The sequence below is a fragment of the Nelusetta ayraudi genome, unplaced genomic scaffold (assembly GCF_046127955.1).
Source record: "Nelusetta ayraudi isolate G7.1 ecotype Tasmania unplaced genomic scaffold, CSIRO-AGI_Nayr_v1 ptg000002l, whole genome shotgun sequence".
Lineage (NCBI taxonomy): Eukaryota > Metazoa > Chordata > Actinopteri > Tetraodontiformes > Monacanthidae > Nelusetta > Nelusetta ayraudi.
In genome coordinates, this window is record NW_027466052.1 from 7,562,446 (window position 1) to 7,589,981 (window position 27,536).

At 46.2% G+C, this 27,536-nt stretch overlaps 1 protein-coding gene across 1 annotated transcript; it reads left to right on the forward strand.

Moving 5' to 3' along the window:
• Positions 1-294: 294 nt before the first annotated feature.
• lgr4 (leucine-rich repeat containing G protein-coupled receptor 4) lies at positions 295-27,497 on the forward strand. Its single transcript, XM_076020789.1, has 18 exons — positions 295-1,214; positions 9,297-9,368; positions 14,431-14,502; positions 15,118-15,189; positions 16,213-16,428; positions 18,491-18,562; positions 19,516-19,584; positions 19,888-19,959; positions 20,154-20,225; positions 20,321-20,389; positions 20,479-20,550; positions 20,703-20,768; positions 21,245-21,316; positions 21,434-21,505; positions 21,587-21,712; positions 22,492-22,586; positions 22,768-22,821; positions 23,159-27,497. The coding sequence occupies exons 1-18, from the start codon at positions 1,033-1,035 to the stop codon at positions 24,571-24,573; spliced, it is 2,940 nt and encodes a 979-aa protein (XP_075876904.1). The 5' UTR covers positions 295-1,032; the 3' UTR covers positions 24,574-27,497.
• Positions 27,498-27,536: the final 39 nt, after the last annotated feature.

Here is a 27,536-nt window from a genome sequence, read left to right on the forward strand (position 1 = left end):
TTGTATAACAAACAAACAAATACATAAATACAAGAAAATCGGTGGGAAATTAGTGCCTGTACACTTATTTTGTGTACAATACTGGTCCCCATGTATGGAGTATATATTTATTTCATTATTATTATTATTATTATTATTATTATTATTATTATTATTATTATTATTATTATTATTATTGTTGCCCCAGTGTTGGGCAGACAGTGACGTGGTGGTGCAGGTTGGAGGTCCACTCCACACAGGCCGGCTCCAGTGCTGCAGGTTGTCCGGTAGGGTGCCTGCCGGAGCTACAAGCATGCTGTCGATGTCAGGAGCGGAGAGGAGGGGAACGTGAGGAATGGCTGCACACAGACGGTGAGCTCCTGTTAGGAAACAAACCGCAGAGGCGAACGCGTTGCCCGCCGTGTTCCGCCTCAGACTCTGGCTCTCGAACCGTGCCAAGGCGCTACGAACACGGTCCACCGCGGTCGCTATCGTGCGGTTATTTAATTTAGACAACGCGCACACGCGCGCACGAAAGAAGAAGAAGACGAAGAAGAAGAAGAAGAAGAAGAAGGAGGAGGAGGAGAAGAAGAAATACGCCGCAAGGTAGCATACCGCTCCAGTCGCCAGGCGTGCTACTTTTATTTTCGTGCTGTGATACGACGCACCGAGGGGCTGGGAAATGTTTCACAACAACGTAAACCGCCCGTGTTCGAAGCCGATGCCTGCCCTTTAGTGTGAGGTTTTCGCCCGGGTGGGTAGTTTTCGGCTGTCTTTGCCGACTACTCGGATGTTTGGTGTTTTTTTGGTGGAGGGGGGAAAGCGTCGGTTAGGCTTTATCTCTTCATGCCGCCTCCACCACCGCCGCCGCCACCAGCAGCAGCAGCAGCAGCAGCAGCACCAGCACCGCCACCGACCGACCGACCACACGACAAGTCGACGTCCGGAGCCGATTTAACCGCAGATTCAACGCCGCCGGCGGCCCTCCTTTACTCCGAACCCGCTTTCACCTGAAACCGACGAGGAGGAGCAGGAGGAGGAGGAGGAGGAACAATGCGTGTGGACTTGCTTTGGCTGTGTTTGTGGTGTTTTCTCCGGCCCGGTGCCACCGGTCAAGGGCAGACCACGGCCGTCTGCTCGCCCTCATGCAGCTGCGATGAAGATGGAGGTGCCGACTGCTCCGGGAGAGGGCTGACCGCCGTCCCGAGCGGGCTCAGCGCTTTCACCTACTACCTGTGAGTATTCGCCGCCGCCCCCCCCCCATCGCACTCCTCCCGGTTCACGGTAAAGTAGGCTCCCCGGCAAGGTATGACCGTGGCCCCTCAGCAAGAGGCCCCGGGTGCCGGGGGAAGGTTTGTTGTGTTTACACCGCTGGAGAATGTTGGCGGTTTAACATCAACGGGGAGGAAGTTTCCACAACATGTGGCTCAAAAGTTACCTCATGAAGACGTTGCGGCGGAGAGAGTCTCTGCTGTCCGCCAGTTTGGGCTTCTAGTCATTATTATTTATTATGCCATAAATCCCAGGCTCTCTGCGGAGTTGAGATGTCAGACTTGTCACCAAGTTTGCTTTGGCGGCCAAAAAAGTTGCACGCTCGCTCGAGCAATTTTGGGTCTTTTTCTCGGGGTGCAAAGCTGTGGATGATTATCAATTCATGTAATGTCCAAGCTAATTATTTGAACAGTTGGTAAAAACGCACAACTTTACTTGCAGACCCTTTATTTAATCAGCCATTGCCCATAATGGTCATGTTTGCGACCCTTAGTTCCTCTCATTTCGTACCTGCTCTTCGGCACCACTCAGCTCATTCTGTTTTGGTGCCATCCAAGACTTTTTGGTCTCGAATTAGTGACGAAACTCTGGAATGGGTCATCCTGTATGAACTGGACTTGACTTCCTCTCAGAAACAACAACAAACATCATACATGGTAAACTTTGATAAACTTTGGCTTATTATTATTATTATTATTATTATTATTATTATTATTATTATTATCATCATTATTATCATTATTATTATTATTATTATTATTATTATTATTTTTTTAACCATATTGCATCAAATTGGTCTATGACCTATTTGATGATATAATTTCCTGTTGGATAACAGGTTGAAAGAAGGTGTTTAGATGCCACCGTGTTTGTTTTTGTTGAAAATGCTATGTGACTGAATGAGACTGCACACTGGTGATGGGGGTCACAGATCAGGGCAGAATAGATTATAGCTGTGCTATGATTTTTGTTTTCCAGTGCTGTGTGCGTGTGTATTACAAACATGATCTGGGCTCAAGCACGGGCCATTAGTAATCCAACTGGTTAAAGCTTGAAGTGAAGTGGTGCAGGTACAGTTGATGATTGCCTGATGAAGAAACTCCTCAGTTTGTTTCACAAGCCCTGGGTTAATCATAAGCTAAAGTAACCACTTCAGCAACGGCATTGAAAAAAATGAATGTGTCATGGCTTTTTTGTAATTACAGCTCACAATGAAAAGAGAAGACAATTTTTCAAAATTACAGGCACCTGTGTATTTAGACGGTGTTATTTGATTTGGAAAATAACTCGTGTCTGCTCTCATATTGCCTGAAAGTGTAAAGGCTCTTGTTTGTGGAAACCTTAGCACTGCTTTTTTTTTGAGCTCTTAATAACAGCTGCCCTAGTCTAGCTACAGTAAAACAAATACTTTGCCCCTCGAAATTACCTTTATTAAGAAAGTGTTGGGTAACGCAAGGGAGCACTTTTATATACCATGCTGTCAGGACTTGTAACGAGAGGCCTTTTTGTTTACAGCTGAAGCTCTCTGTGCTTAAAAGCATACATATGCTGTTGTCTTTGCCGGCCACACTTATATACACATATATATTCTGTCTTGTGTTGCAAAAGTGTCTTAAGCTTTCTTTTCTAGATTTTCCCTGAACAGTTTTCAGCACTAAACTTCCCAGTGTATCCCCCCCAATCTCTGAAAAGTATGTGAAAGGTTGTTTGTCCCTCTCCCTGTCCTTCTCCCAATTGTTCTCTTGGTCTCTTGAACTTAAGTTGTCCTCTCCCACTCCCTCCGTCTTTTGTATGTGGAGAACTGGGGTTAGGGATCACGATGGATTAGTGAGACACATTGCAGCTGCAAAGGGCTTCTCTCGGGGCTAACGTGCTCACAATGGTCTTCTGATGTGTAACGGGGGGGTCGAGAAAGAAAGAAAACTACCATACAAATATTTCGTCCCAACCACCCCCAAGGAGAACTTGTGCAACTTTGTAATAGTTTTCCTTTCCTCCAAAAAAAAAACAAAAAAAACATACTGTTATTTAAAGAAAGTATCAATGGTGCTAACTGCCAAATTGTACACATCTGAACGCATTGGAGACCAGACAGAGACGGTGTCAAGGGAGTGTTTTCAAGATGTTACAATGCTCAAAGGTCGGGGAAATTCTTTTGACTGTGACAAATCTTTTGTTTCTTTATCTGTCAACGGTTGATTATTACCTACACTTTTAGCAACAGCTATAAAGAATTAGACATTTTGCGCGCAATTACATAAAAACACTGGGGCAGGGCCCTAACCTGCAAAGCCGCGGGGGATTTTGTTTTGACACCCGTAATGGAATCAACTCTGCCAAAAAAAAAAGCAAAAGTTAAGGGCCCCACAGCTCGTCACAAAACATGCACCCATGTCAAAGGTATTTGGTTCACCTGCCTCTCAGTTTCTGCACAGATTTTCTTTAAAAAAAAATGGTGTGGGGAGGATCTTTAGTGCATTTGTAGAAACAGGAAGAGGTCGCTCACGTCTAAATTAGGTCTATTTTGCTCGGTTAAGACTTGTGGGGCTGTAGGGGCGGCCTCAGAGGTCTCGCAGTCCGCTGGAGGAGTTTGCCCGTCTCCATTTATAACTGAATGATACTTTTGTTCTTGGTCAGCAGAGGTGAAAGGATCCAGTCAGTGGTCTCCACTCTCTAAAGGAAGGACTTGTTGATTGGAGAATCTTAATTAGCTCTTCCCTAGCGCTAGCCCCTGACTCTGTCTTCTGGTTAAATGGTTTATCTATCAACCGTTGAAGCAGTTTGCCTCTTGGCAGGTCAGAGCATGCTGCAGCCAGCCATGTCTTTCACCATTTACAGTTTGTTTGTTTTTTTAAAAGCGTTGAGTTGTTTTCAATGCTACACGCTAGACAGGCCGTCCTCGAAGTAGTGCCAGTGTGTGCCCATTCTGCCTCCAAGCAGTTGTGGTGGTGTCTGGCCAACCTTCTCAAACAGGGGCGTGATGTTTGTTTGCGCACACAACGCGAGAGAAAGACGACTTCATTCCTTGTTTAGTTATCGTTATCCAAACATTTGCAGATTTGGATGTGATCGTCCCACTTTTTACTTTGTGCCCTGTCACCCGACCTCATTTAGCTGGAAACGTCTTTCTTCTTTTCTGTGTCTTTATTTTTTCCATTGGCAGCGAGCGAAACCTTAATTTGCCCCGTTTTGCCACTCCTTCAAAATGACCTGACGTGAAAAAAATATGACGCGACACCTCGCACGCCAAACACTGCATTGCGAGCACACGTGTTCCACTCGGTGGAGCATCTTCTTCAATTATTTCGAGGGTGGAGATTTTAATTGCTGCATTCATCGGCTAAAACGCCCTTCAGACTAAGCTGAGCCGAACCAAGTCAGCACACGTGAATGTAAAAGCTCCATTACAAAACGGTGCATTTCATCCCGTCGCCCTCACGCAGCCTCGACCTGTTTATGATTGCAGGTTTTCACAGGTTTTAATCCTACACAATTCCTCTCGGCAATGCAGAACACAAGTGCTGCGTCCGGTCATCTGGAGACATTTTGGTGAATAAATGCAGTTCAGCACACTTGTTAGTTCACTGTGACACTGTCTACACACACTACGCTCAATATATCAGACGGCTCATCTCTAAACAGAGGTGAATAATGGTGTCTTGAGAAGACTTCCAAGAGCTACTGCACTGCAGCAAAACGGTGGTCTGAAAATGGAATTTTCTAGTCAAACTTTTGGCAGCAGGTCCCATATTAAATCTCTTTCAAGGTCGTCGAACAGCCTTGCTAAAATAATAATCCAGTTTCACCAGGAACCCGCGCACTTAAACCTCTTGTTCATTTATAGCCGTCTGCAAAATTGCAAAACCTGCAAAATTGGGCTTTGTTTGGTTTCACATGTAGATAAGGAGACAGTAACAAGGTTGGTGCTTAGCAGGTGGAACTAGTGCCAGGGTATTTGTGTTAACTTTTGATCTGCATCATTGCCTTTTATGACATCACAAAGTGCCAAACCAAAAGTGTTTTAGCACTATCTCTGAAAAGTGGAGCCAGGCAAAAGATTTGGGTAAGAAGATTTTTATTTTTCCCCCCTTAACAATATAGGCCTTTTAATATAATTCCTTATGCAAGTAGTGTTAAACACCATCTTGGCTTGAAAGAAAACCTGGTGTAAATTTTGACCTTATTTTAAATCCAAAAATTCACTGTTTCAGTCTGGGTAAATGACTTAGCCAGTAGCAATATTTCCATTTGTGCTATAAAGCCTCTTTGAGGGGGACCTTCTCACAGGAATGCACTGATGCTTACTGGCAGACTACGGAGTCGTGGAAAGGTTTAGTCTGCATGTTTTCCAAAATGCGAGTGGCTCTCCCTCTCAGTCTGTGCAATTTATTGGCAGGTACTTTGCTAATTTTGCTTCGCCAGCGTTCTCCAATTTAGGAGCGGATTCATCATTCGCGCTGCTCTGCCTTTTGAAAAGATGAGTTTGCAGGACTTGTTTGCCTGGAGATGTTTTTTGCGGCACGAGCTTAAAAATTTTCCATCTGCGCAAGTTGTGCATGCGCTCAAGGCTGGAGGCCCTGTGATTTGTTGACTGATTTCACATCACATCGCCAGCTTGCCAAGTTGGATTCAGATGCAGCACCTACTTGCTTTTGGAATGGATCAGGATTGGAGCCTGCTGCTGTTTTGCCATCTTGTTGATCATCATCATCATCATCATCATCATCATCATCATCATCATCATCATCATCATCTGCCTAGCAGCCCATCTTGTGCAACTCTTTTGCTAGAGGAGCATGAGACAAGAGATTGAGTTCCTCAAAAAGCTGCGCTGGCCTTTCAGCCCAGAGAAGTGGCATACCGGAGTGTAACATACACCCTATTTACGCCTGGTACTCAAATGTAGTCTGTCACAATGATGAGTTATACGAGATGGCACCGACAAATGTTCACGCAAAGTGTCAACAAGTTGTTTTAGATCAGAACGCAATTGAATTTGACACTTAGTTGGCCTCGCATTGCGCTCGCATCTGTGAAGGCGGCACTGCAGTCAGTACATCATGCTGACATCCATCCAGCGAATGTAATCGGGTGGCCGCATGCATCTGGAGCCTAGTTTGTAGCCAAGATAAGTAGAAGACGGAACTTTGGTATCGTGCACACGTTAGGTCCTTTAAGAAAAAAAAAAAAAAAAAAAAAAAAAATCCTGTTGATAAATAAATAAATAAATAAATAAAAATATCCGGTATATATCTGGCAACCTTGCACCAGCCATGGTAACAGCGTCCAGCTCAGCTGCAGCCACAACTCCAGCACAGTTGCCATGGCAATCCATGGTGCACTGCTTCAGGACAGGGCCGATCCTCACCGTGGATGGCCAAACGCACCCAACGTTGGCCGGCAGGATTGGTTGGTCAGTTTCTTATCAGGGTGCGATGGTTTAAAACCTGATGTAAATAATCATCATAGTTCTTTCTGTGTAAAAGGGACAATTTCTGAATAAAGTTTCAACACGTCCCTAGTACCTGGAAGTACCTGCTGCCTCTGTCAACTCTCTCCGTGCCCTGACGGCACATGGGATAGAAATTTGCTGAAACCTGTTTGTGGAAGCGTCGGGGCTTGTCACCATTTATCACAGCTGCATTTTTAGTGTCCTCTTCAATCTGTCAAAGCATGGACCAGTTAGAACGTTGATGAGTTAAGCAGCCACACACACACACACACACACACACACACACGCAGAGGGAATGAGGGAGGGAGGGAGGGGAGGAAAAGAGGGAGGGGAGGAAGTGTGATAAAGTCATCCAGGCCCTCCTGAACTCCCCGGACCTGCACGGCGTTTAAAACCAGTCAACGAAATGTGGTTAGGGGTGCACTGGCCATGTATGACAACGCAGCAGAAGTGTCTTTGTAGTTGGGCGGACGAGGGCGAAGGCGTCGGTTGACGTGGATGGAAGCTCCAGTGCGTCTCCACAGTCTGCCTGGTAATTGGATAACCTGGTAAGTGGAGACGGGACACAGGTCACCGGGATGACGAGGCTTCTGTCAGGGCCCACCTTTTAAGGCCTGTGTGTGTGTGTGTGTGTGTGTGTGTGTGTGTGTGTGTGTGTGTGTGTGTGTGTGTGTGTGTGTGTGTGTGTGTCATTGGGACTGCAGAGGAAAAGCAACATGATCCCTGTTAGATTCAGGGGCCCACACACGGGGGTCTTGCAGAGATCTGGCAGTGAAATTCAAGATGGCCAGTTGGAGGAAGAAAGAGGAGGGACGACGCTTCATTTTTCTCAATCGTGGATCCCCCCCACCCCCCTTCCGACCCCCTCCTGTCACCCCTCCCCCCCACCACCCCCTAGATTGTGCGTCCTTCTCCACATGTTGTTGAGTGAGTTGTTTCCCCACGAAGCACCCAGTGGATGCCTCATCCAGATTAGGCTCTCCGTGCCTCCCAAGTAGAGCGCCTGCCTTTGTCTCTCGCCCTGCACAGTCAGCCTCTTGGATTTTACGCTCGCGGGAAAATGGCTTGTTCAAGTCGCCCCGTCCAGCAGCGCGCTGAATGTCCGACAAGCGTATACGTCTCAGCAATCATCGGGATGAGGGTAAAAAAAAAAAAGAACACAAATTCAGATTTTTGGCTGGGCTGAGAAAGGAAATTGACTCCTGCGTGCATATTTTTCATGCCGCTACATGCCTGAAGTTGGTGTGAAAAAAAACAACAGAAAAACGGAGATCCCTGGGGCTAAAGAGAAGGGCTTTTCAGGGCTTTTTTTTTCATATGGCTGGTAGTCGCGCAGGCACAGTAGAGAGAGACCCAAGAAAAATCTACCCCAGTCATTTATGCCACCGTAAGCGGCTTGAGTTAAACTCGGAAACCTCAGTGTTTAAAATCCACAGCGCATGGCATGCACAGCATAAATAAAAAGGGGAAATAATTAAGGAGTCGTGCCTTAAACAGCCACCGAGGTGAAGAGCCACCCGGCTCAGCGCAACGGACGATGTTCCGACGCATGTTTTGTCCTCGAAATCTGAAGATCGCAAAAGATAACAAATAATTGTAATGCTGTTTACGCTTGAATTAATTGCCACAATTTATGACTTGGAAAATTCTCAGTGACGGATGATAATTGAGCGAGGACTGGTTTCGGCTGTTTTCTCTCAGTATACATAACGTGCATGCCAAACTTTTCGTTCTCCAAAGAGATGAAAGGAAATGTGATCGGCTGCCATTTTCCCTGTCGCCAGCATTATAAGGTGATTATCTCGGCTGCGCGCCAGCAAGCAAACAATAAGGCAGTCGGGTCTCAGCTGGTAATAACTTATGAACGGTTCTTTTTATGGATTCCAGTTTATACGTCAGAGTCACTTGCCGAGGTGAGTTGGGTTTTTGAGCCACGGACTGAAGACACTTTTTGCGTTTATGGAGTTGTAGTCATCCCACGTGCGCACTCCAGCTCCACCCACTCCCAGTGCACACGGGTTGGCTCTGCTAAAGCTACTGATTTGATGATCAAACAATTCTGCTGATTGGTTTGTTTAGCTAATGGAGCTGTTTGCTGTTGCTTTTCCCACATCCAACCATGAACTCGCCGTGTTTACACAATTGCAGTCGGAGCAACAGTCGCACAATAGTGACCTCAAGCCTGGCCTTTTCTTTTTAGTTTGCTCACTAGCGGTAGCGGGAGTGAGTCAGTCAGATGATTTGTTTGGGACTCCCTGTAGTTTAAACTACCACAGTATGACTAATATATGTGCGTGCGGGACAGAGTTGCCTCCTTTTTTGCTTTTAAATGAAACCTTATTCAATCAATTTCAAGTAATTATTTTGACTGAGGACAAGCAAAACATTACGTACTCCTTGAAAATGGACAAAAGAGACCCGTTGTTGGAAGCCTGCCAATAAGTTTGCATGTCTATGAAATGTTAGAAGCGTGAAGTCATGCTATCAAGAGCCTGAATGAAATGTCGATTCCATCAGCAGCTTTTTTTTCTTTTTTTTTTTGTCTTTCTTCTTCTCCACCTTCTCCCACCTAACCGATGTTTTCCTTCCACAGTGACCTGAGCATGAATAACATCACCGAGCTTCCGGCCGATGTGTTCAAGAACTTCCCCTATCTCGAGGAGCTGTGAGTACAAACCCCCCCACCCACCCCTCCCTCCGCTCTCTTTCTCCTGCCTAATGGCGTGTTGACTTTGCTGGCAGATAACCACCTGGATGTCTGAGTTTGTATTGCAAAGCGCACGCCGATGCCCTTCCTCTCAGCTGAAGGAAGATAATTGGCGGCATTACGTGAGGTTACACATCAGTCATCGCCCAGGAATTGAACGAGCCCGGCGATAAACAGCGCAGAAAAGCCCAATTAAATAGGCGAGGTGAGACGGCGCGTATTCAAGCCGGTCATGTGACATCCTGTGTGGATTTTTGCCTTTAAGGGATTATCATGGTGGCAGTGGCACATCCACGCTGCTGGGGCTTTGTTGAGAGGCGTGCATCTAATCTTAGTGGGTGTTTGTTATTTCTTCGCTCTTTAAATAGTCTGCCGTCTGGCTTGGCACTGCTGAGAGTCGGAGATAAAATCTGTCTACCTGATATCAGGTAACACTCAGCCCTGACAAAACAGAATGACCACCGAGCGAACGCGTCTTCCTGATCCACTTGGCCTTTAGCTCGCCATGTTTTCTTTTGCTTTCCAGTTTCCTTTTTTTTTTTTTTTTTTTTTTTTACATTTTTTTTGTGCCAAAGTCCTCCCGTGCGTCCTACAGCAGCTGGGCTTCCACCCTCCTCTTTTCCATAGGCGCTCCACTCGGCTCCGTCAAAAGGCAATTTACATTTCATCGCATTTTGCGGAGGAATGCCTCGCAGGAAGGAAGACGGCAAAACACTGTGTTTCATGGCAACAATCCACCAAAAAAGCAAACAGTTCGGTCTCGGCGCTGATTACGGCTGCTCTGAAATTGATGTTTTTCCACTGACTCGCACCCCCAGTTCATTTCGGATGATTTTCCTCAACTCATTTTTCGGGGAAAGTTGTCCGACGGCTTTTTCTTTTTTCTTTTTTCTTTTTTTTTTCTTTGCTGTGAACTTTGCATGACAGAGAATCTTCAGACATCTCTGAGGTAGCAGTAGTGTCGGCGAACCAGATTGTGAGCCCCGAGGGCTGACACGGCGAGAGAAAGAGTTGACGGAGGTAGAGCTCAAGGAGAGCGGGTGTAAAAAAAAAAAAAAAAAAAGAAAGAAAAGAAAAAAAGGAGAAAAAAAGTTGGGTCATCCTCACACAAGACGGGAGCGGAAACAAAGGAGGAATATTCCCTTCTCTGTAGTCACGCAATGCCCTCTGCTTGCTTTCTTCCTCTCTCGCCCGGGGCGGCACTCCAAACTGCAAATATGACAGGTACTCTGTCTTAGTCCAAGTGTGCTTAGTGCCTGAATAATATCCCATGACACATATCTGTGATGAAGTAGAGACGTGGCACCAGGGTCAGCCGTTTAACTTGCTTTCATGTCACATTTTTGCTTTCTTTTATGCGCCCGGAGCAGTTTAATTTGTCGCATGTTTGTTGAAGTTAAACAGTTTGTTAGTCATCTGTAGTTTTCAAAGTGAAAAAAGCTGCAGTGATTTTTTTTTCTTCTTCTTTGTTCTCTTATCACCGTATTTGAAACGAAAAAAAAAAAAACTTTCAAGATTTCATATAATCTAAATTCAGCTGACCCATGTTTCTCCAAAAAATAATAATAGTAGTAATGATGATGAGTCAGTGAGGCAGTGAACCCCCCATAAAAAGGAAAAGCTCGTCCTTTTGCCCACTTAAAGGTGTGTGCGCCTAAATAATCAGTTCTCGACAGGCGCCCCCTTTGTGATGTCACAAAGGGAACTGATCCAGGCACAGGGGCATCACACCCAGCCATCGCCTTGTTTTTGTTTTTGTCGCCTCCCAAACATGCGGAAAGCCTGATGCCCCTGGACAAGAATGAATATCTATAGCTGCGTTCCCATCACAGTTTTTCCCAAAATAAAATAAATACTTTTGAAATTTTGACAAAGTACAATTGCGATTTGCAAGTGTCCCCATTGAATGGTGTGAAAGCCATAAGCCGTAATTCTCGTAAAATCTCGTCCCTTTCGATTTACGAGAATTGAGTTTACTTTCGTTTGCTTGCTTTTTTTTTTTTGCTGTCAAGAATGATTGTAATATTTTTCTCTTTGATTACTTGTAAAAAATATTCCGTCCCCTCCTCCGTCCAAACATAACGCAGCATTTTCACTTGAAGCAAAGTGGTCACGTGACCCCGTACGTCACGTCCGGTGACGCGTAAAATGCGGGAAAAAAAGTATTTCCATGACACTTTTGCGATATATACCTCTATATCGACGCGTCTGAACAAACACCTCTTGAGAGTGTAAAAACCTTTTAGCCATTTTTGAGAAGTCTTTCGAAGTTTACGTCTTTCCGTTACCAGTTTTTTACTGCGACATTTGACTGCGGCAGTGTCTAGGGGTAATGGAAATGCAGCTTATGAAGTGTGTAAAGCGCACAGCCATGTGGGGATCTGTAAAGTTAAGACTGCAATTATTAAACACAGTCAAGTATTCACCTTTTTTTGTTGCTTCTGAATGTTATTGCACAGTTAGAGAGTTACAAAGGACAAAGCTCCTGCGTTTCTAAGTATTTTCCCCAACAACTCCTTCACGTTTTCATTCTGAGGTCAAGTGGGTTTTATACATAACAGTGCAGAATGGCAAAAGGCTCCTCATGCTACAATGAATAAATCAATTATAACCCGCGTCAAGGGCCGTGCCGCTGTTGATACAGAACCCCCCCCACCGCCCCCCACCCACCCACCCCCCGACTTGGTACCCGCTCAGCTTTTCTTGTTATCGTACATGTGATCAATTTCACAGCCAATATGAAGAGAATTAAAGCTGCTGGCTCATTATCACAGGCTCCTGCACCAGCAGCGGTTTGCGGCGGGAAGGGGAAAAAAGAAAAAAAAAGAAATAAGGTGTGTGTTGTGCGTGCGGGAGCATGTTGTGGAGGAGAGGCGTTTGTTTGGGTTCTGCCTGCATTGTTAAAGAAACACAGTTTTGGCGGCGGAGCTTTGCACATCAGGTTTGAAGCCCCTTTTTGTGCCGGCGAGCCCCGCGGGGCTCTTTGTGAGTTTGTTATTTGCTGTTGATGAAGGTAGACATGTGGGAGTGGTGGAGCACAAGGAGAGGATTTAGCCTTTCCTCGGCGAGGTTCAGCACATTCTTCTGTCCGTGTGGACGCCTGGGGGGACATGTCCTCAATTTGCTGAGAGAGACGTGAGGGGAGGGGAAGGTCGTTATGTTGTGAAAACTGAGGGAGAGCTGAGTGATTTGACAAGCCGTGTGTGTGTGTGCGTGTGTGTGTGTGTGTGATGGTTTGCAGCTTGTGCCGGGACTGAAGGAAGGGTTAGAGTCGTGCACCTTGCCAGGAAGGTTACTCTTATCGAAGTGGTCGCATCGCTCACTCATCGTCTGCCGAAGGTCTACTGGAAGGGCTCAGAACTCTGCTGACAGGATGCATGGGGTTTGAAAATGTGTGAAATAATGATAATAATAGTAATTATGATAATGATAACCCTTGGCCTCTGTAGATCTTCATTGGGTGCATTTATTTTTTTTTCCCCCAGTGAACTCAAAATGGATTTGAGTCCATGAGGAAACTTCGCCTGAGTCAACATTGTCATAGAAGTGACAGAGTAGTATATGGTAAAGCATTATGGGGAGAAATATTATTCTTTGGTTAATTTGTCCACTTAATAGGTATTTAAAAAAATAAAATAAAAAAAACTTAAAATTTTAGGATTGAAATTATCAGCATGTTCGTTGTAAAAATAATAGAACATACAATAATGCAACACTTGCTGCTTTTGAAATTGAATTAAAAGTGGATAAACGATACAGGTGACCTGTAATCTTTTCTGTCAAGTGTTAGTGAAGTGTCAGTGAAGTTAAGTTGCTAAAGAGACTGCCACGTGTTAGCTTACCTGCTTGACAAGTGACTCACATCCAGTTCTGAAAAAATGCCCAAAATGAAATTACTAGGAATTTTTATAGTCCTGACTGAGTCAGATGACCTCCCTCCTGGCAGCCGATCCGAACAAGGAAAAGAAGACAGTGGCACATTCAAAACACTATTTTTGTATGTGCCAAAAGTAGTGTTTTCATTATTGTGAAAACAAAAAGTGGTCGCGTGTTGAACTTCCTGTAGAAACGATGAGAATCAGTCAAAGTGAACAGAGGCTTGGTGTGGCGTTGGCCTTTTCCTCCGTCGTGTGGAGGGCAGAGGAAGGGCTGAACTGCGTCCTCTGCTTTTATTACCTGCCTTTGCTGTCATGAAAATAGAAACTCTGCTTCTTCCGCAAATCCTGGGGACGGTGAAGACGGGCGCGAGCTGAGCGGCGCCCTCCGTGAAGGCCTTGCGGTTTCCCAGCACAGAGGCAGCCTTGATTCTCAGGCTCGCACCCAGCTGCCCTGCTTGCACGGAATCCAGTCTGGCTTGACTCACATTGCAGTGTGATAAATCTGTTGCTAATCTCCCAACCCAGATAGCATACTTGAGCTAAAATCTCCCAGGCCAGCCTGTCCCGTGCTTATTTACACCCCTATTTCCTATGCACTTCCTGTCCCGGCCAGGAAAGGGAGGCGTCCCCCCCCCCACCCTTCGCAAGCTCCAGTAATTTGTTTAGGGACTGAAACAGCTGCGCAGTTCTGCACGTTACACCATGGCGCAGCCCGAATTGGCCCCGGAGGGGGGAATTAGTTTTTCACGCTGTCTAAGGAGAGTGTTGCGCCGCGGTGATAGGGCGCACCGAGCGGGATCGCAGCGCTGGATACCCGGGAACGCTTCTAATCTCCTGTGGCTGACTGATGATGTGACAACAGGCCGTGGCGCGTATCCGTGTCTTCGACACTCCGGGCCCCCCTGAGTTGAGCCTCGGAGCCGGAACCTTATCTGCCTCCAGGCGCTAGGTGTACTCAATGCTGCTGCGTTGCATAAAAAACAAAACAAAAAATAAACACACACACACACACACACACACACACACACACACACGGCGACGGGAATCACGCAGCGCCGTGCCCACGCTCGACGCCGACCCCACCCACCACCACCACCTCCTCGGAAAAGGTAAATTATTATTTCTTTCTTCTCCTGACGCAGGCGGCTCGCGGGAAATGACCTTTCAAGTATCCATCCCGAGGCCCTGTCTGGACTCCACCAGCTCAAAGTCCTGTAAGCATCTCGCCTGCTGGTTCTGCCGTCTGCGGCGAACACACACACACACGCACACAAACAGAGGGAGCTGTGTCTGCGCTCTCTCTGCCACCTTTAAACACAAAGCCCGTATAGAATCCACATCCCCTTCGGCCTCCTACAGGAGAAAATGCCCTTTACATCCTGTCTGAACTGTATCTGCGGTCCAGACGCGCCGCTCAATGCATTCTCTGTGCAATCATTCGTTCAGCATAAGTCACATCAGGCAACACACCCTGGTGTGATGGCACCCCCACCCCACCCCACTCACACACACACACAGATTATGCCTCAGGCCAAAGTCCTGTTGATCTACAGGTAAGATTACAGCTCTAAAAACAAATGTATTGGCTGGTCACAGCCGCTGACTCCTTTAAATGTTTGCTTTCAGGTTTGGAGGGTTTTGTCAACATAGATTCATTATTATTATTATTATTATTTATTATTTGGTTTCAAATGATATAAGTTTTGGAGCTTTGAGTTGAGTCTTATTTCTTCTCATGGATTTGCAGTCTGGGTCTCCTTTTTTTTTTTTTTCTTTTTTTTGGTGTCGTGAGGTGTGTTGACGTCGTCACTTTGCCTTTTTATACACAGGATGCTCCAGAATAATCAGCTGAAGACAGTTCCCAGTGCAGCCCTGAAGAATCTTCATTCTCTTCAGTCTCTGTAAGACACGCTGCACACACGCACACACACACACACACACACACACACACACACACACAACTACAGCTATATGACTAAACCACTTCATTCTCCTGCACTTTGGAGTGATTTAGGTAATATTAACAAAAACATTTCCTCATTTGGTCTCTCGCCCTCCTCCGTTCCTGTTTACCAGATGTATTTTCTCCGAGGGGTATTAAGATCTGTTGCTGAGGTAATGTGCTTTGGCAGGGCCCGACGTCGCTTTGTGCAAAACCTTAGAGACCTAAAATGTCAATCAAGATTGTTTTTCCTTTCTGCTCAGACACTTGAGGAATTTTGAGGGAGGGTGAGACGCTTGCTGCAGGAGGTTAGCAGGAGGAAGAGCTTCTGGACTGGTGGAAAAGATCGTTTTTTTTTTTGTTGTTTTTTTGCGGAATATTTCCAGTTGATGATCTGTGAATATGTAGCAGGTTTTTTCGAGGGGTCGGGGGGGTTAAAACGCAGATTCAGTTTTACCGTCAGGCAGCGCAAGTTTTCCCAAGTTTGGAACACATCTAGTTAATATAGTGCCGTTGCCATGGCAGCCAGATAAACACCGAGAACAACTCTCAGGTCGACCGTGAGTCGGTTAATTTGAGGTCAGAGAACAGCTGTGTCAGCAAGAGGCATCTTGATATCTCTGTCTTTTTCAGATGGGCTCGTTGACATCGTGTTCTTGTTTTATCATACATGTGCTGAAATAATACCAGACGTGGGCGGCGATTAAAAATTCCCAATTAATCTCGTGGAGGAGAACTTTCTTGCCCTGCTGAGCTTGAAGCTTGAGCTTCTTATTCTGGTGCTTTTCCAACTATAATACTTCAGTTCCTTGTAAGAGCAGATGTTAAAGGAGTGCTTTATCACTTGACTTTATTGTTTTATCAGATTACGCGCTCAAAAAAATAACAAAAACAAAACCCAACTCGTTCAGTTCATCCAAGATCCACTTCAGTCAATCTTTTTTTTTTTTTTTTAACGCGTTTGCCTTCCCTTCCCCCGCAGCCGTCTGGACGCCAACCACATCACGGCCGTTCCCGACAACAGCTTCGAAGGCCTTCAGCAGCTGCGCCACCTCTGGCTGGACGACAACAACCTGACGGAGGTCCCCGTCGGCTCGCTGAGGCACCAGGCGAACCTCCAAGCTCTGACGCTGGCGCTGAACCGCATCGCTGCCATACCGGACAACGCCTTCTCCAACCTCACCAGTCTTGTGGTGCTGTAAGTCGCGCTATGCCGCTATAACTGATTGTCATATCGATGTAAAATGTAAACTTGCGGTTGACTTCTGGCCAGTTGCGCCTCTTGTTAAAAAGGGTAGTTCGCCCAAATATATAAAATCAACCCCCCCCCCCCCCACCCATGTGGTTGAAGGCACTCTGGTGGCTAGTTTCACACTGGTGATGGACTGAATATTGTAACACACACTACCAGTCAAAGGTGTGTCAGTGGACACACCTTCTCATGCAATTTCTTTTTTTTATCTTTACAACTTCCTACACTGCAAATAGATACTGACGACATCAAATATATCAGCAAGATATCTGTAATTATGCAGCAAAGACACGTTAAATAACTCCTAATATGCTTTTTATGGAAGGTGGCCGTTTCGAAGAATTTAAGTATAGAACACGTTTGACTTATTTTATACGTTAATTGTTTACGACATAATTCCACGTGTGTTCATACGTAGTTTTGATGCCTCCAGTGAGAAACTGCAACGTCAATAGTCATGAGAATGAAAGAAAAGGTATTAAAGTCATGGGGTGTCCAAACTTTTAAACTGGCAGTGTATTTTCATACTGGTCTGTCTTTAATTGTCGCCCGCAGTAGCTGCAGTTTGACTTGAAACATCATGTTTTCATCCAAAATGTCTTCGCTAGCCTCTCAGCCAGAAGCTAATGCGGCTTTAAAATCGGACTTGCGCCCACGTTGGTGACGTCGCACCAGCAGCGCGGAGACACGTCGCGGCTTCTCCTGCGAGATGTAGAATTTTGAAAGTCCAGCTACGCAGCCGCATTCTGCCGTGCGTCACTCGTGTCAAAAAGCGGGCGGGACTTTGAGGCAGCCTTGCAGAGTGGCGGGACATCCAGCCGCGAGATCCATCTGCATGCTGGAACCACCTGACCCGGCCCACCCACAGACTGTTTAGACAGTGCGGAAGGCCTCCAGGTGTCAAAGTAAAGGCAAAGAGGAACTGCCCTAAACCCGCCTTTCATTCTTTTAATACGCAGAAGGTTCCATTCAGAATAAAATACCTCGCTCGCCGTGTTTATGATTGACAAGTGGTAACAGGGGGAGGTTGTTGTTGTTGTGTTTGGCCGAGGCCAATCAGAACCTCCCCATCAGCTCCACCCTTCAGTGCCATAATCTGCCTTGTGTAACCACCTCTATTTATTTATTTTTTTTCCCTTCATCAATGCTGCTCAACACTCTGAGCACAGTGTGAAACTCAAGTCAAGCAACCAGGCTCCCTCCCCAACCTCCACCCCACCCACCCCGCTCCGAGCGACTGCAAATCAGATTCCAAACACAAACATACTGATATATTTGTTTCCACAGCTTCCAGTTTAAAAGTCAACAAAACATGTGGCTGCTCATTCCCTGCAGTGTCTTTGCATGCAAGGAGCCTGACAGCTAATTGTGCCTTGGGGGGGTTGAATTTGAACGGTAAAGAAGTGAAGTCGTTCCACGCTAGAAGTCGAGATTAGCGTGTTTAATGCATGGTGGAAAATGCAATTTGAAGTAAAGAAAAGAAAGGCCATCCAAACAAGAGCAATTTGCTCAAGTATGTGCTGGATTATAAATTTGAGTGACTATTTAAATATAGTTTCTTTCCTTTTCTTTTTTTTTTTCCTGCCGCTGTTACTCATTCACAGAAACTCATTTGAGAACACGCACACCCTCAAAAACAACACGTGCACGCACACACACACACACACACACACACACACACACACACACACACACACACACACACACACACACAGAGTGGTATTACTGCAGGGTTCGTATAAACATGTCAGGATAAACAGGAAGGAAAGACCTTGAATATATTAGGACAGTGGAGTCTTTTGCACACACACACACACACACACACACACACACACACACACACACACACACACACACACACACAAACCCCATTTACAAATTATGCCCCTGTAGTCAGAAAAGATTTGCAACTCCTTGCAGCCCAACTTTTGATTAAAAACACGTTGAATGTCAAGTTTAATATATTTTTTTCCATCTGGGTATGAAAACCTGTTCTTTCCCTCACCAGGCATCTCCATAACAACAAAATTAAGCAGATTGGAGACAACTGCTTTGCTGGACTCCTGAACCTGGAGACTCTGTAAGTGCTGGCCGTGCAATTGTTGGTGTGTGCGTGTGTGTGTGTGTGTGTGTGTGTTTGTATTACCAGCTCCCACCCACCACCGCTCCAGTCCTCCAGACATCATTGTGTCCACTTCCTTCTTTAATTGCTCTTGGATAAATAAAGCGAAGTACATGATGCTTATCAAAGCTGCCCTCCCACTGCTCACTTCCTCCCTCTGCACAGCCATAAAAAAAAAAATTGTGTTTCCGCGACAGCCCTGCATCATGGCAACAACCGTGGGATGACTGTAAACGTTTATGGGTCACTGTAAAACAGGCAATATCACCTGAGTATGATCTAGTTTTGTTTCCCCACTTTCCCACTGAGGGCATTGTCTCCAAGTATGTTAATGACTTGAAGGAATGTGATTTAATCTCAGTAAGACGGTGGGATTCGTCATACCAGGACCCGTTCTTAATCACACACACCAGCACACGAGTCAATGTGCCACGGGGCATGTCTATCAGATGCACCAATGCACAGTGAGACCGCAGTATAGAGCAACAGTAGAGCAGAAGAAGAGCCTTGTTGTGCACCCTATGCACACTGAACTAATTATTTGCATTTAACTCAAAGGAAACCAATATCCACTCATGAAGCAGAAATACATGACATATATATATATACATTTATACATATTTATAGCTCTGAGTTACTGTTCTGACTACTCCTATCTGAACAGCTCTTCCTACATTTTACTATATTTTTTATGCTGCTTTTAACTCTTGCAAGTTAACTGGAATCTAAAATGACTGTCCAGAATTGGCTTCATTTTCCAGAGACTGAATGTAAATGTACAACTATCAAAGATGAATGTGAGTGGATAGTCATTAAATTTACTACAATAAATGCATTTTTTTTTAATTTTTTTTTATTGTATATACTGAAAACTTTACATATCTATGACGTCTTTGTTTGCCTCACTGTAGAGATCTGAACTTCAACAACCTGAAGGTTTTTCCCAAAGCGATATCAACTCTTCCCAAACTCAAAGAACTGTAAGTAAAGTTTCCTGTTTCTCCTTTCTGGCCTGCGTTTTGCTGCTCCTGGTTTTATTTTGAAGGATAAAACCTAATTAGCTCTTTTTTTCACATGCGGCACATTAATTATATATGATTTATTTCCCACTGAACTGCTTTTGAGGGATCAACATACCTGTACATATTTGAGTGTGAGATGCTGGCACTCTGCATAGTTTATGTTTCCACCTTTTTCACCACCGTTTCCGACCCCGTTAAGTCTGGTTTTGTGCGTTTGTGGCGCAACCGCTCATGTGTTTTTTTTGCTCTTCCACCCTCCAGCGGCTTCCACAGCAATGATATTGCCACAATACCTGAAGGGGCCTTCCATAACAACCCCTTGCTGAGAACCATGTGAGTTCATGCCGCCCCTCTGCTTCACAGCAGCGTCAAAAGACTTGAAAATGCATTGTGAGAAAGGACAAAGGAACTATTAACTGCTGTCGTGAGGCGAAAGCTTCAGTGGTTGAACGTCCAGGAGATGGTGCCATTCTCGCTCTGTGACTGATCTGCCTGTTTTGGATTTCTGCTCCTTCCTGCCCTCTCAGACATCTTTATGACAACCCGCTGTCCTTCGTGGGAGCTTCAGCCTTCCAGAATCTGTCTGAGCTGCACTCTTTGTGAGTACCACGCTGAACACAAGCGCTTTCCTTGTGCTCTGGCTCGGGGCCCTGTCCATGTTGACCTACCGTATGTCAAACCTTGTGCATTGCAGAATGTTGCGAGGAGCCGGCATGATGCACGACTTCCCCATCCTGACGTCGACTAACAACCTGGAGAGTCTGTAAGTGAGCTGGGATGGTGGGGGCTCCGTTCCTGCGAGCTTCTGGGACGATGATGAACAATGTCGTTTTGTACGTTTTCAAATTCTAGGACCCTGTCGGGAACTCAGATATCATCCATCCCCACTGTCCTGTGCGAAGATCTCAAGTTGCTGCGGACGCTGTATGAAACTTTCCCCGCCTTTTCTCACAAGACAGTTACTGCTAAAACTATAATTAGTTTGCAAAAAGTTTTGCGAGAATTATGGACTACAGAAAAACCTGACAATTGCTGTTGACTGTTTTAAGTGTCTCATTGTCGGTTTCCACCATCAGAGATCTGTCCTACAACAAGATCCAGGAGCTTCCATCTTTCCAGGGCTGCGTTCGGCTGCAGGAGATGTGAGTGTCCGGCAACTCATTTCCAAACAAATTACACACATAATAAAATAATTCTTTCCACTTTTTGTGGCCATCATAGAACAAAAGATCATGAAATTACCACGTATTTGTACCTAAACCCTATGCAAAAAATAATAATAAAAACGGTATATGTGTATATATAATTGACATGTCTTGTTGTAACTTTGCTGATTAAGATTTTCAGTTTATTAAAACCACAAACTCAGAAAATTAGGATACTGTGAAAAGCTTCAGTTTTGTAGGTTCAAAGAGTCCAAAGAATCCAAAACACCTGCAAAAGGGTCCTGAGCCTTGAAAAAGTCTGTCTTGGGTTGGCTCAGAAGAGTTCAGACATGGGGAAATACAACAACCTTTTGAGGATATTCTAATTTTCTGGGTAGCACTGTATGTACTCTTGTCTTCAGCTGTGCTCAAGCCTCTCAGTCGGTGGAATAATAACTTTTGATTCTCCACAGAAACTTTCAGCACAACCTGATTCATCAGATAGACAGGGACACTTTTCAAGGCCTCTCGTCTCTCCGTTTACTGTGAGTCATCCGAGTCGTACACATTAACCAACGCGCACTTGAACGCACGTACGCACACAGGCACAACACTTTGAAAGCCAAACGTTTTCATTCCTGGTATGCGGTATGTGTTCACAGCGACCTGAGCAGAAACAAAATCAGAGTCATCCACAGAGACGCCTTCCTCGGCCTCGGCTCTCTCACCAACCTGTGAGTGAATCAGTCGTATTGTGCGAGTCGGCCCCCGCGCGCCGTCGAGTTTTCTTTACACGTCCGCTGCTTTGTTTGCAGGGATCTCAGCGCGAACTCCCTGACTTCCATCGCCACCGCGGGACTGAGCGCGCTCAGCCAGCTGAAGCTGTCGGGCAACCCGCAGATGAGAAATGTGCTGCCTGCGAGGAACCTGCCAAAACTCAGGTGGGGAGGCTCTTGTGTGATCTGCCGTCAGCCGCTGTTATCTGCACCGCTGTGGAAAGAAGGCAGGGGGAAGCGTAGCTCTGGGTGGTCCAGTGGCTGGCGTGTGCCAGCTTCCACTCCAGCCAAAGTGCCCTGGCTGGCTCTCCCAAACAAAAGTTGTGATGATATTCAGCAAAAAGACGTCTCTTTTAATTTGAATTTTAGTTGGTTTGGTTTGGTTGTGGTTGGGAATTCAGCATAATAACCTGATTTGGGGTGCTTTGTCATCATATTTTATTCATTTATTTATTTATTTACGCATTCATATATTTATTCCCTCACTCACTCACTCTAGTCTGACAAGTTTTGTGCAGACACTTTCATTCTTGTACAAACACAAATCCACTTTTTTTCCCATGTCTGTCTTTTACACATAATCATGCTATTTAGTGGTAATACCTCACAGCAAGATTTACTTATTTTTTCCTATTGTGCCACAGCCAGCCTGCCTGGTTGTTGTACAAGTTGTAATAGTCATGGAAAAACTGATGGTAAGCAAGACGTGCTGCAGCAATATTAGCAGTTGGTTTTCACCAAAACGAAATGAGACAAATCCTGTGAGGAAGCTTCTCCTCCTCAGGAGTGAAGCCTTAAAAACCAAATACCGAAACAATTAAGGAAAAAAAAAAAAAATCCAGATCTGGTGAACAAGAGTCTGCTGTTCAGACCCTGTGGCATCTGTCTGAATGCGAATGCAGACCTTTCTCTGGGTTCCTAAATGGTTGTTATTGCTTTCGCAGGTCCATCTCTGTCCCTTATGCCTACCAGTGCTGCGCGTTTATTGGCTGTGACTCGACGAGGTCGTCTGCTGAGCACGAATTCAAGAAGTCCACAGGTGAGAGAGGCCAAAACCCAACACGCTGCACACTAGCTGAAATGAAATGTAAAGAAGAAGGCAGCCGCCCACTACTTGATGAGGTGTGGTAGAAATATTAATTAGTCATCCAGTTATGTGTAAGTGTTTGAGTCATAATAATTTTTTCATTCTTGTTTAAAATGAAATCTTTTCCTTCCAGATGGAGAGGATGTGGAAAGGATCTCCATGATAATGCACTGCTCGCCGACACCAGGTGAGCGCTCAACCACCTTTCCAGCAGTACCTCATGATTCCCCCGGGGGAAATTCACCTACGTCACAGCCCTCCTTTCAAGTCAGAAAGCAAACAGAAGAGGGATGGATGGCATTTACAAATGAAAATTCTGACCTGCCATAAGGTCTAAACCAGTGGTTCTCGGTCTCACAGGACAGGACCGTATTTTTTTTCTTATCATAAAGTCGCTACCCCAATTTATTTCACAAAAATCAAAATGCTAGCCCATTATCTATGATGTCTAGTAAATAACTGGAGCGGTTCACATCCAGAACCGCGCCAACAGGATGGTAACCCGCTTGTCTCTTGTCACCAAGGCGCCTTCAAGCCGTGCGAGCACCTGCTGGGCAACTGGATGATCCGCCTGACGGTGTGGTTCATCTGCCTGGTGTCGCTGGTTTTCAACATCCTGGTCCTGCTGGTCACCTTCAGCCCGGCGCGCCGGCCCGGCCCCGCCCTCTCCCCGTCCAGGCTGCTGATGGGCCTGCTGGCCTCGGCCAACCTGCTCACCGGCCTGTACGTGGCCGTGCTGACGGTGCTCGACGTCGCCACCTGGGGCTCGTTCTCCGAGTTCGGCGTGTGGTGGGAGACTGGCCCCGGCTGCCGGGCGGCGGGGGCCCTGGCGGTCTTCTCCTCCGAGTGGTCCATCCTCCTGCTGTCGCTGGCGGCCGTGGAGCGCAGCGTGGCCGTGCGCAACATCCTGGGCAAAGTCCTGATCTCGCCCAGGAGGAGCGGCGGCGGCCGGCACGGCTGCCTGAGGAGGGGGCGGCGCTTCGGTCTGGCGGCCGGGCTGCTGGGGCTGCTGGCCGCCGCTGGAGCCTGCCTGCCGCTGCTCACCTCCGGCAGCAGCCAGTCGGCCTCGCCGCTCTGCCTGCCCTTCGCCGGCGGCGAGACCCCGGCGCTGAGCGTCACGGTGGTCCTGGTGCTGCTCAACGCCCTGGTCTACCTCTTCACCGCCGCCGTCTACACCCAGCTGTACTGCCGCCTGGGCCGGGCCGAGCTGGCCGACCCGGAGCAGACGGGCGCCCTGCGCCATGTGGCCTGGCTCATCTTCACCAACTGCATCTTCTTCTGCCCCGTGGCCGCCTTCTCCTTTGCGCCGCTGCTGACGGGCGCGGCGGCCGGCGGCCCCGAGATCGCCAAGTCGGTAACGCTCATCTTCTTCCCGCTGCCCGCCTGCCTCAACCCCGTGCTCTACGTCTTCTTCAGCCCGGCCTTCCGGGAGGACTGGACGAGGCTGCGCGGCCGCGGGGCCCCGCGGAGGAAGGCCAAGGCCGACGGGCAGAGGGACGGCAGCTGCGGCGGCAGCGGCGACTCGGAGCTGACGGACGGCGGCTCGTCCGGCTTCGACTGCGGCGCGTACTCGCAGCTGCGCGGCGAGGCGGCGCCGCTGTGCGAGCACTGCGAGGCGGCGCTGCATGCCAGGACCTGCTCACTCTCGCCCTCTTCGTCCGCCGCCGCCTGCAGACACTTGGTGAAGTCCCACAGCTGTCCCACCCTGATGGCCGGGGCAGCCGCCGCCTCCGCCGCCGCCGCCTGCCAGCGCGCCGACGGCTTCTGGGCCAGCGACAGCGGCACGCCTTCGGCCCAGTCAGAGTACGCCGACGAGGGCGACTCGTTCGTGTCGGACAGCTCGGACCAGGTGCAGGCCTGCGGCAGGGCCTGCTTCTGCCAGAGCCGGGGGCTGCCGCTGGTGCACTACCCGTACAACATACCTCGAGTCAAAGACTGAAGACGCCTGCGGGTGTCTTCTGCCGCCGCCGCCGCACTGCAAGAATTTTCCTAGCGCAGGACGGGCTGTGCCAAGTGCCCCGTTAAAAGACAGCTCGACAAGCACTTAAGTGTATAATTACTGTGTTGACAATTATGCAGTCGGTTCCCTTAAGGGAGGCTGACGTGCTTCCTGAACCGAGAGGACATTATTGTATGAGCTGAACCGAAGGCGCGTCGTGGTGAAACGCACGTGTCTCCGCCGGTGCCTGCCTTTCCCGTCGGGTTGGATCTCACGATTTCCTGTCTGCAGCGTTTGAATTCGTCTCTGTCGCCTTTTCTTTCCTTGAAGCTTTCTTTTTCAGTTTATACATGCTGTCCTTTTTTTTTGTACAGACTGTTCGTGGTTGTTGATTTTCTACTTTGATCCATTTTTTTTTTATGTTAATGTAGCAAAAGGTTAAGAATCATCCTAGAATTCTGTGCGAATGTAACGTTGAGGTTCGTCATCCGACCGGTGCCCTACTGCCTGTGAGAGTGTTGCTTGACAAGGAATGTGATTTCTTTTCTTTCTTTCTTCTTTAAGTTTTTAGTAGCAGACATCACTGTTTTGCCGACAACCGCGCTTGTTGGCGATTGAAGATGTTATTTATTGTTTGGGGGTGCAGGAGCATCTCGATTTGGAATGATTTCATGCTTAACTGGTGGCCTTTGACAGAATCCAAACATTTACCCACATAACAGGACCTCTCTTAGTTTTAATGGAAGAATATTGTACACATGGGTCATTGTTTTTATTCTGAAAAAAACAACTGTTTTTTAAAAGGATTTTTTATTTTTTATTTTTTATTTTTTTAAAGGATTGTGATCTCACAGTTTAATTTGCGTTAAAGTTTTTATTTCTCAACTACCACACGCAATAAAATGAGTTGTACGTGGTATAAGGTAGGATACCTAGTTACAGTTTAACAGGTTTTTATCTTTTCTCTCTCACTTGTGTTGCCAGGCTACATTAGATCCAAGTGTCCAGCTTTTAAAATCATGGCTTCCTATAATCTTTAACTCCCCGTTTGTGAAAACAAAATTCCTCGCTATGAAAAATATTCAACCACGGTCATAAGATAAGGTCGGTATTATCTACGAGATCTCTTTTTTTTGCCAGCAAACTGCAAAATAACCTTGACATAAGTAAGGAAAGATAAAGCAAAACAGATAAAGAAGTCAAGGGAGTTGTTCACTTAAAGGCCTAGTGTGTAACATTTAAAGAGTTCTATTGGCATAATAGTAATATGAATGAAAGTGTAATTTGTTAGTAGTGGTCATTAACATAAAGAGTGGGCCTACTAAAATAAACTACAATGTGTAAAACACAATTGTGTTGGGATGTCCAGACTCTCTGCTAAGCTATGCTAACTAGCTGTACCGGTTATTAGCAATAAAAGTGCAAATACATTCTTCTTTTTTTTCATTTGTGCCATCACGATCAGGGCACACAAGAGACAATTTATTCCAAAGTGCTGCTGTAAGTCAATTTTAACTCTCTTTTTAGTTAGTCATACTCACGACTTGGGGAATACGGTGTTAAAGGTATGACTAAACATGACGCGCTCACGAGTGACGAGTTAAACACGCGCGGGAACCGTCCAAGTTAAACTTGTAAATGGAATCCCACTCTTCCACCTCCTCCCCCGGAACAGCGTGAAACGCAGCACGAGCCTCGCTGCCAGCTGAGTCAACATGAGAAGGCTCGAAGTGTGGGTGATTATTATTCAACCACAAATATTTAAAGACAAGTATCTGCAGTGTGACTTTTGCATTGAGAGTATTAGACATAAATACATATTTTCAGAGGGAGGTGTTTGCCTGCGTGTGGGCAGTCTGCGTTGCGTGCCTGTCGAGGGAGCCTGAAGTAGTCGGCAACAGATGGAACTAAAGAAGGGAAGTGGGGAGGAAAAAAAAAATACAGCTCACGATGAAGATGAGGGGAAATGTCTTCCCATCCTGGTCACGGTGTGAATGATGGTATGCGTTCTAGTCATCGTTGTCAGAAAAGTGGTCACTGTGTGTGTATGTGGTTGTTGTTTTTTTTTTGTTTTTTTTGCGTGTGTGTGTGTGTGCAGGCCAAGAGTTGCGAGTGCGTGACGAGGGATTGGCTGATGTTTTGCTATGTTGGAGCGTGACTGACTGCGCACCTTAAAGTGAATACACCTCGTCTGCGTGTATCTACAAGTGTGCATCATGTAAGTTCTCTGGAATCTGGGCGATGCAGACAAGTGTTTCCCCCTCCACCAACAAGACAATCGTGCGCCATCTTAATCTGTTGGGTTTTGACTTTTTCAGTTCCCGTGCAGGCAACGTCTCGGGCCGGGCGTGTCACTTCTTGAAGCAACCAAAGTGTCTGTTGATTGTTTGGAATGTCTTCTGTCCCTTCTGACGCAAATTGTACAGTGCTTTCAATGTTAGATTTTTGTTTGTGTTTTTTTTTTTTTTTTGTTTGTCTGTAAATTATTTGTAAAGAAAACAAGAAATCAAAAAAATTGGGATGCTAACCAAGGAAGCTACCTCCTCGACTGTAGTGGCTACCAGCAGTGGTTTTTGTTTGTCACTCTTAGGCTGCCTTTTTGGATTTCTGCCAACGTGTGGCTGAACACTATTCTAGACAAATGCAGATTGTGGGAGGAATCTATGTACTTTATACTGTGATCGGTTTTTCTAACTAAGCTATGCTATGAATCTTCTTTGTTTTTATCTCTGCTAAGCATTAACTTGCAGAATAATGCAGAGTATTCAAAGAAAATCTCTGTTAATTTTTAGTTCAAATTAAATTTATCTTGTAGTTGTTTTTTTGTTTTTTTTACAAGAGGTCTGCCTGCGCTGTTTTTTTTCTTTTAATTAGGAAATGAATTATATTAATTGTGAATCAATAAAATTGAACGAATGGATGCATTTTTTTTATAAAGCGTTATGTAAAAACTAGTTTTCTTG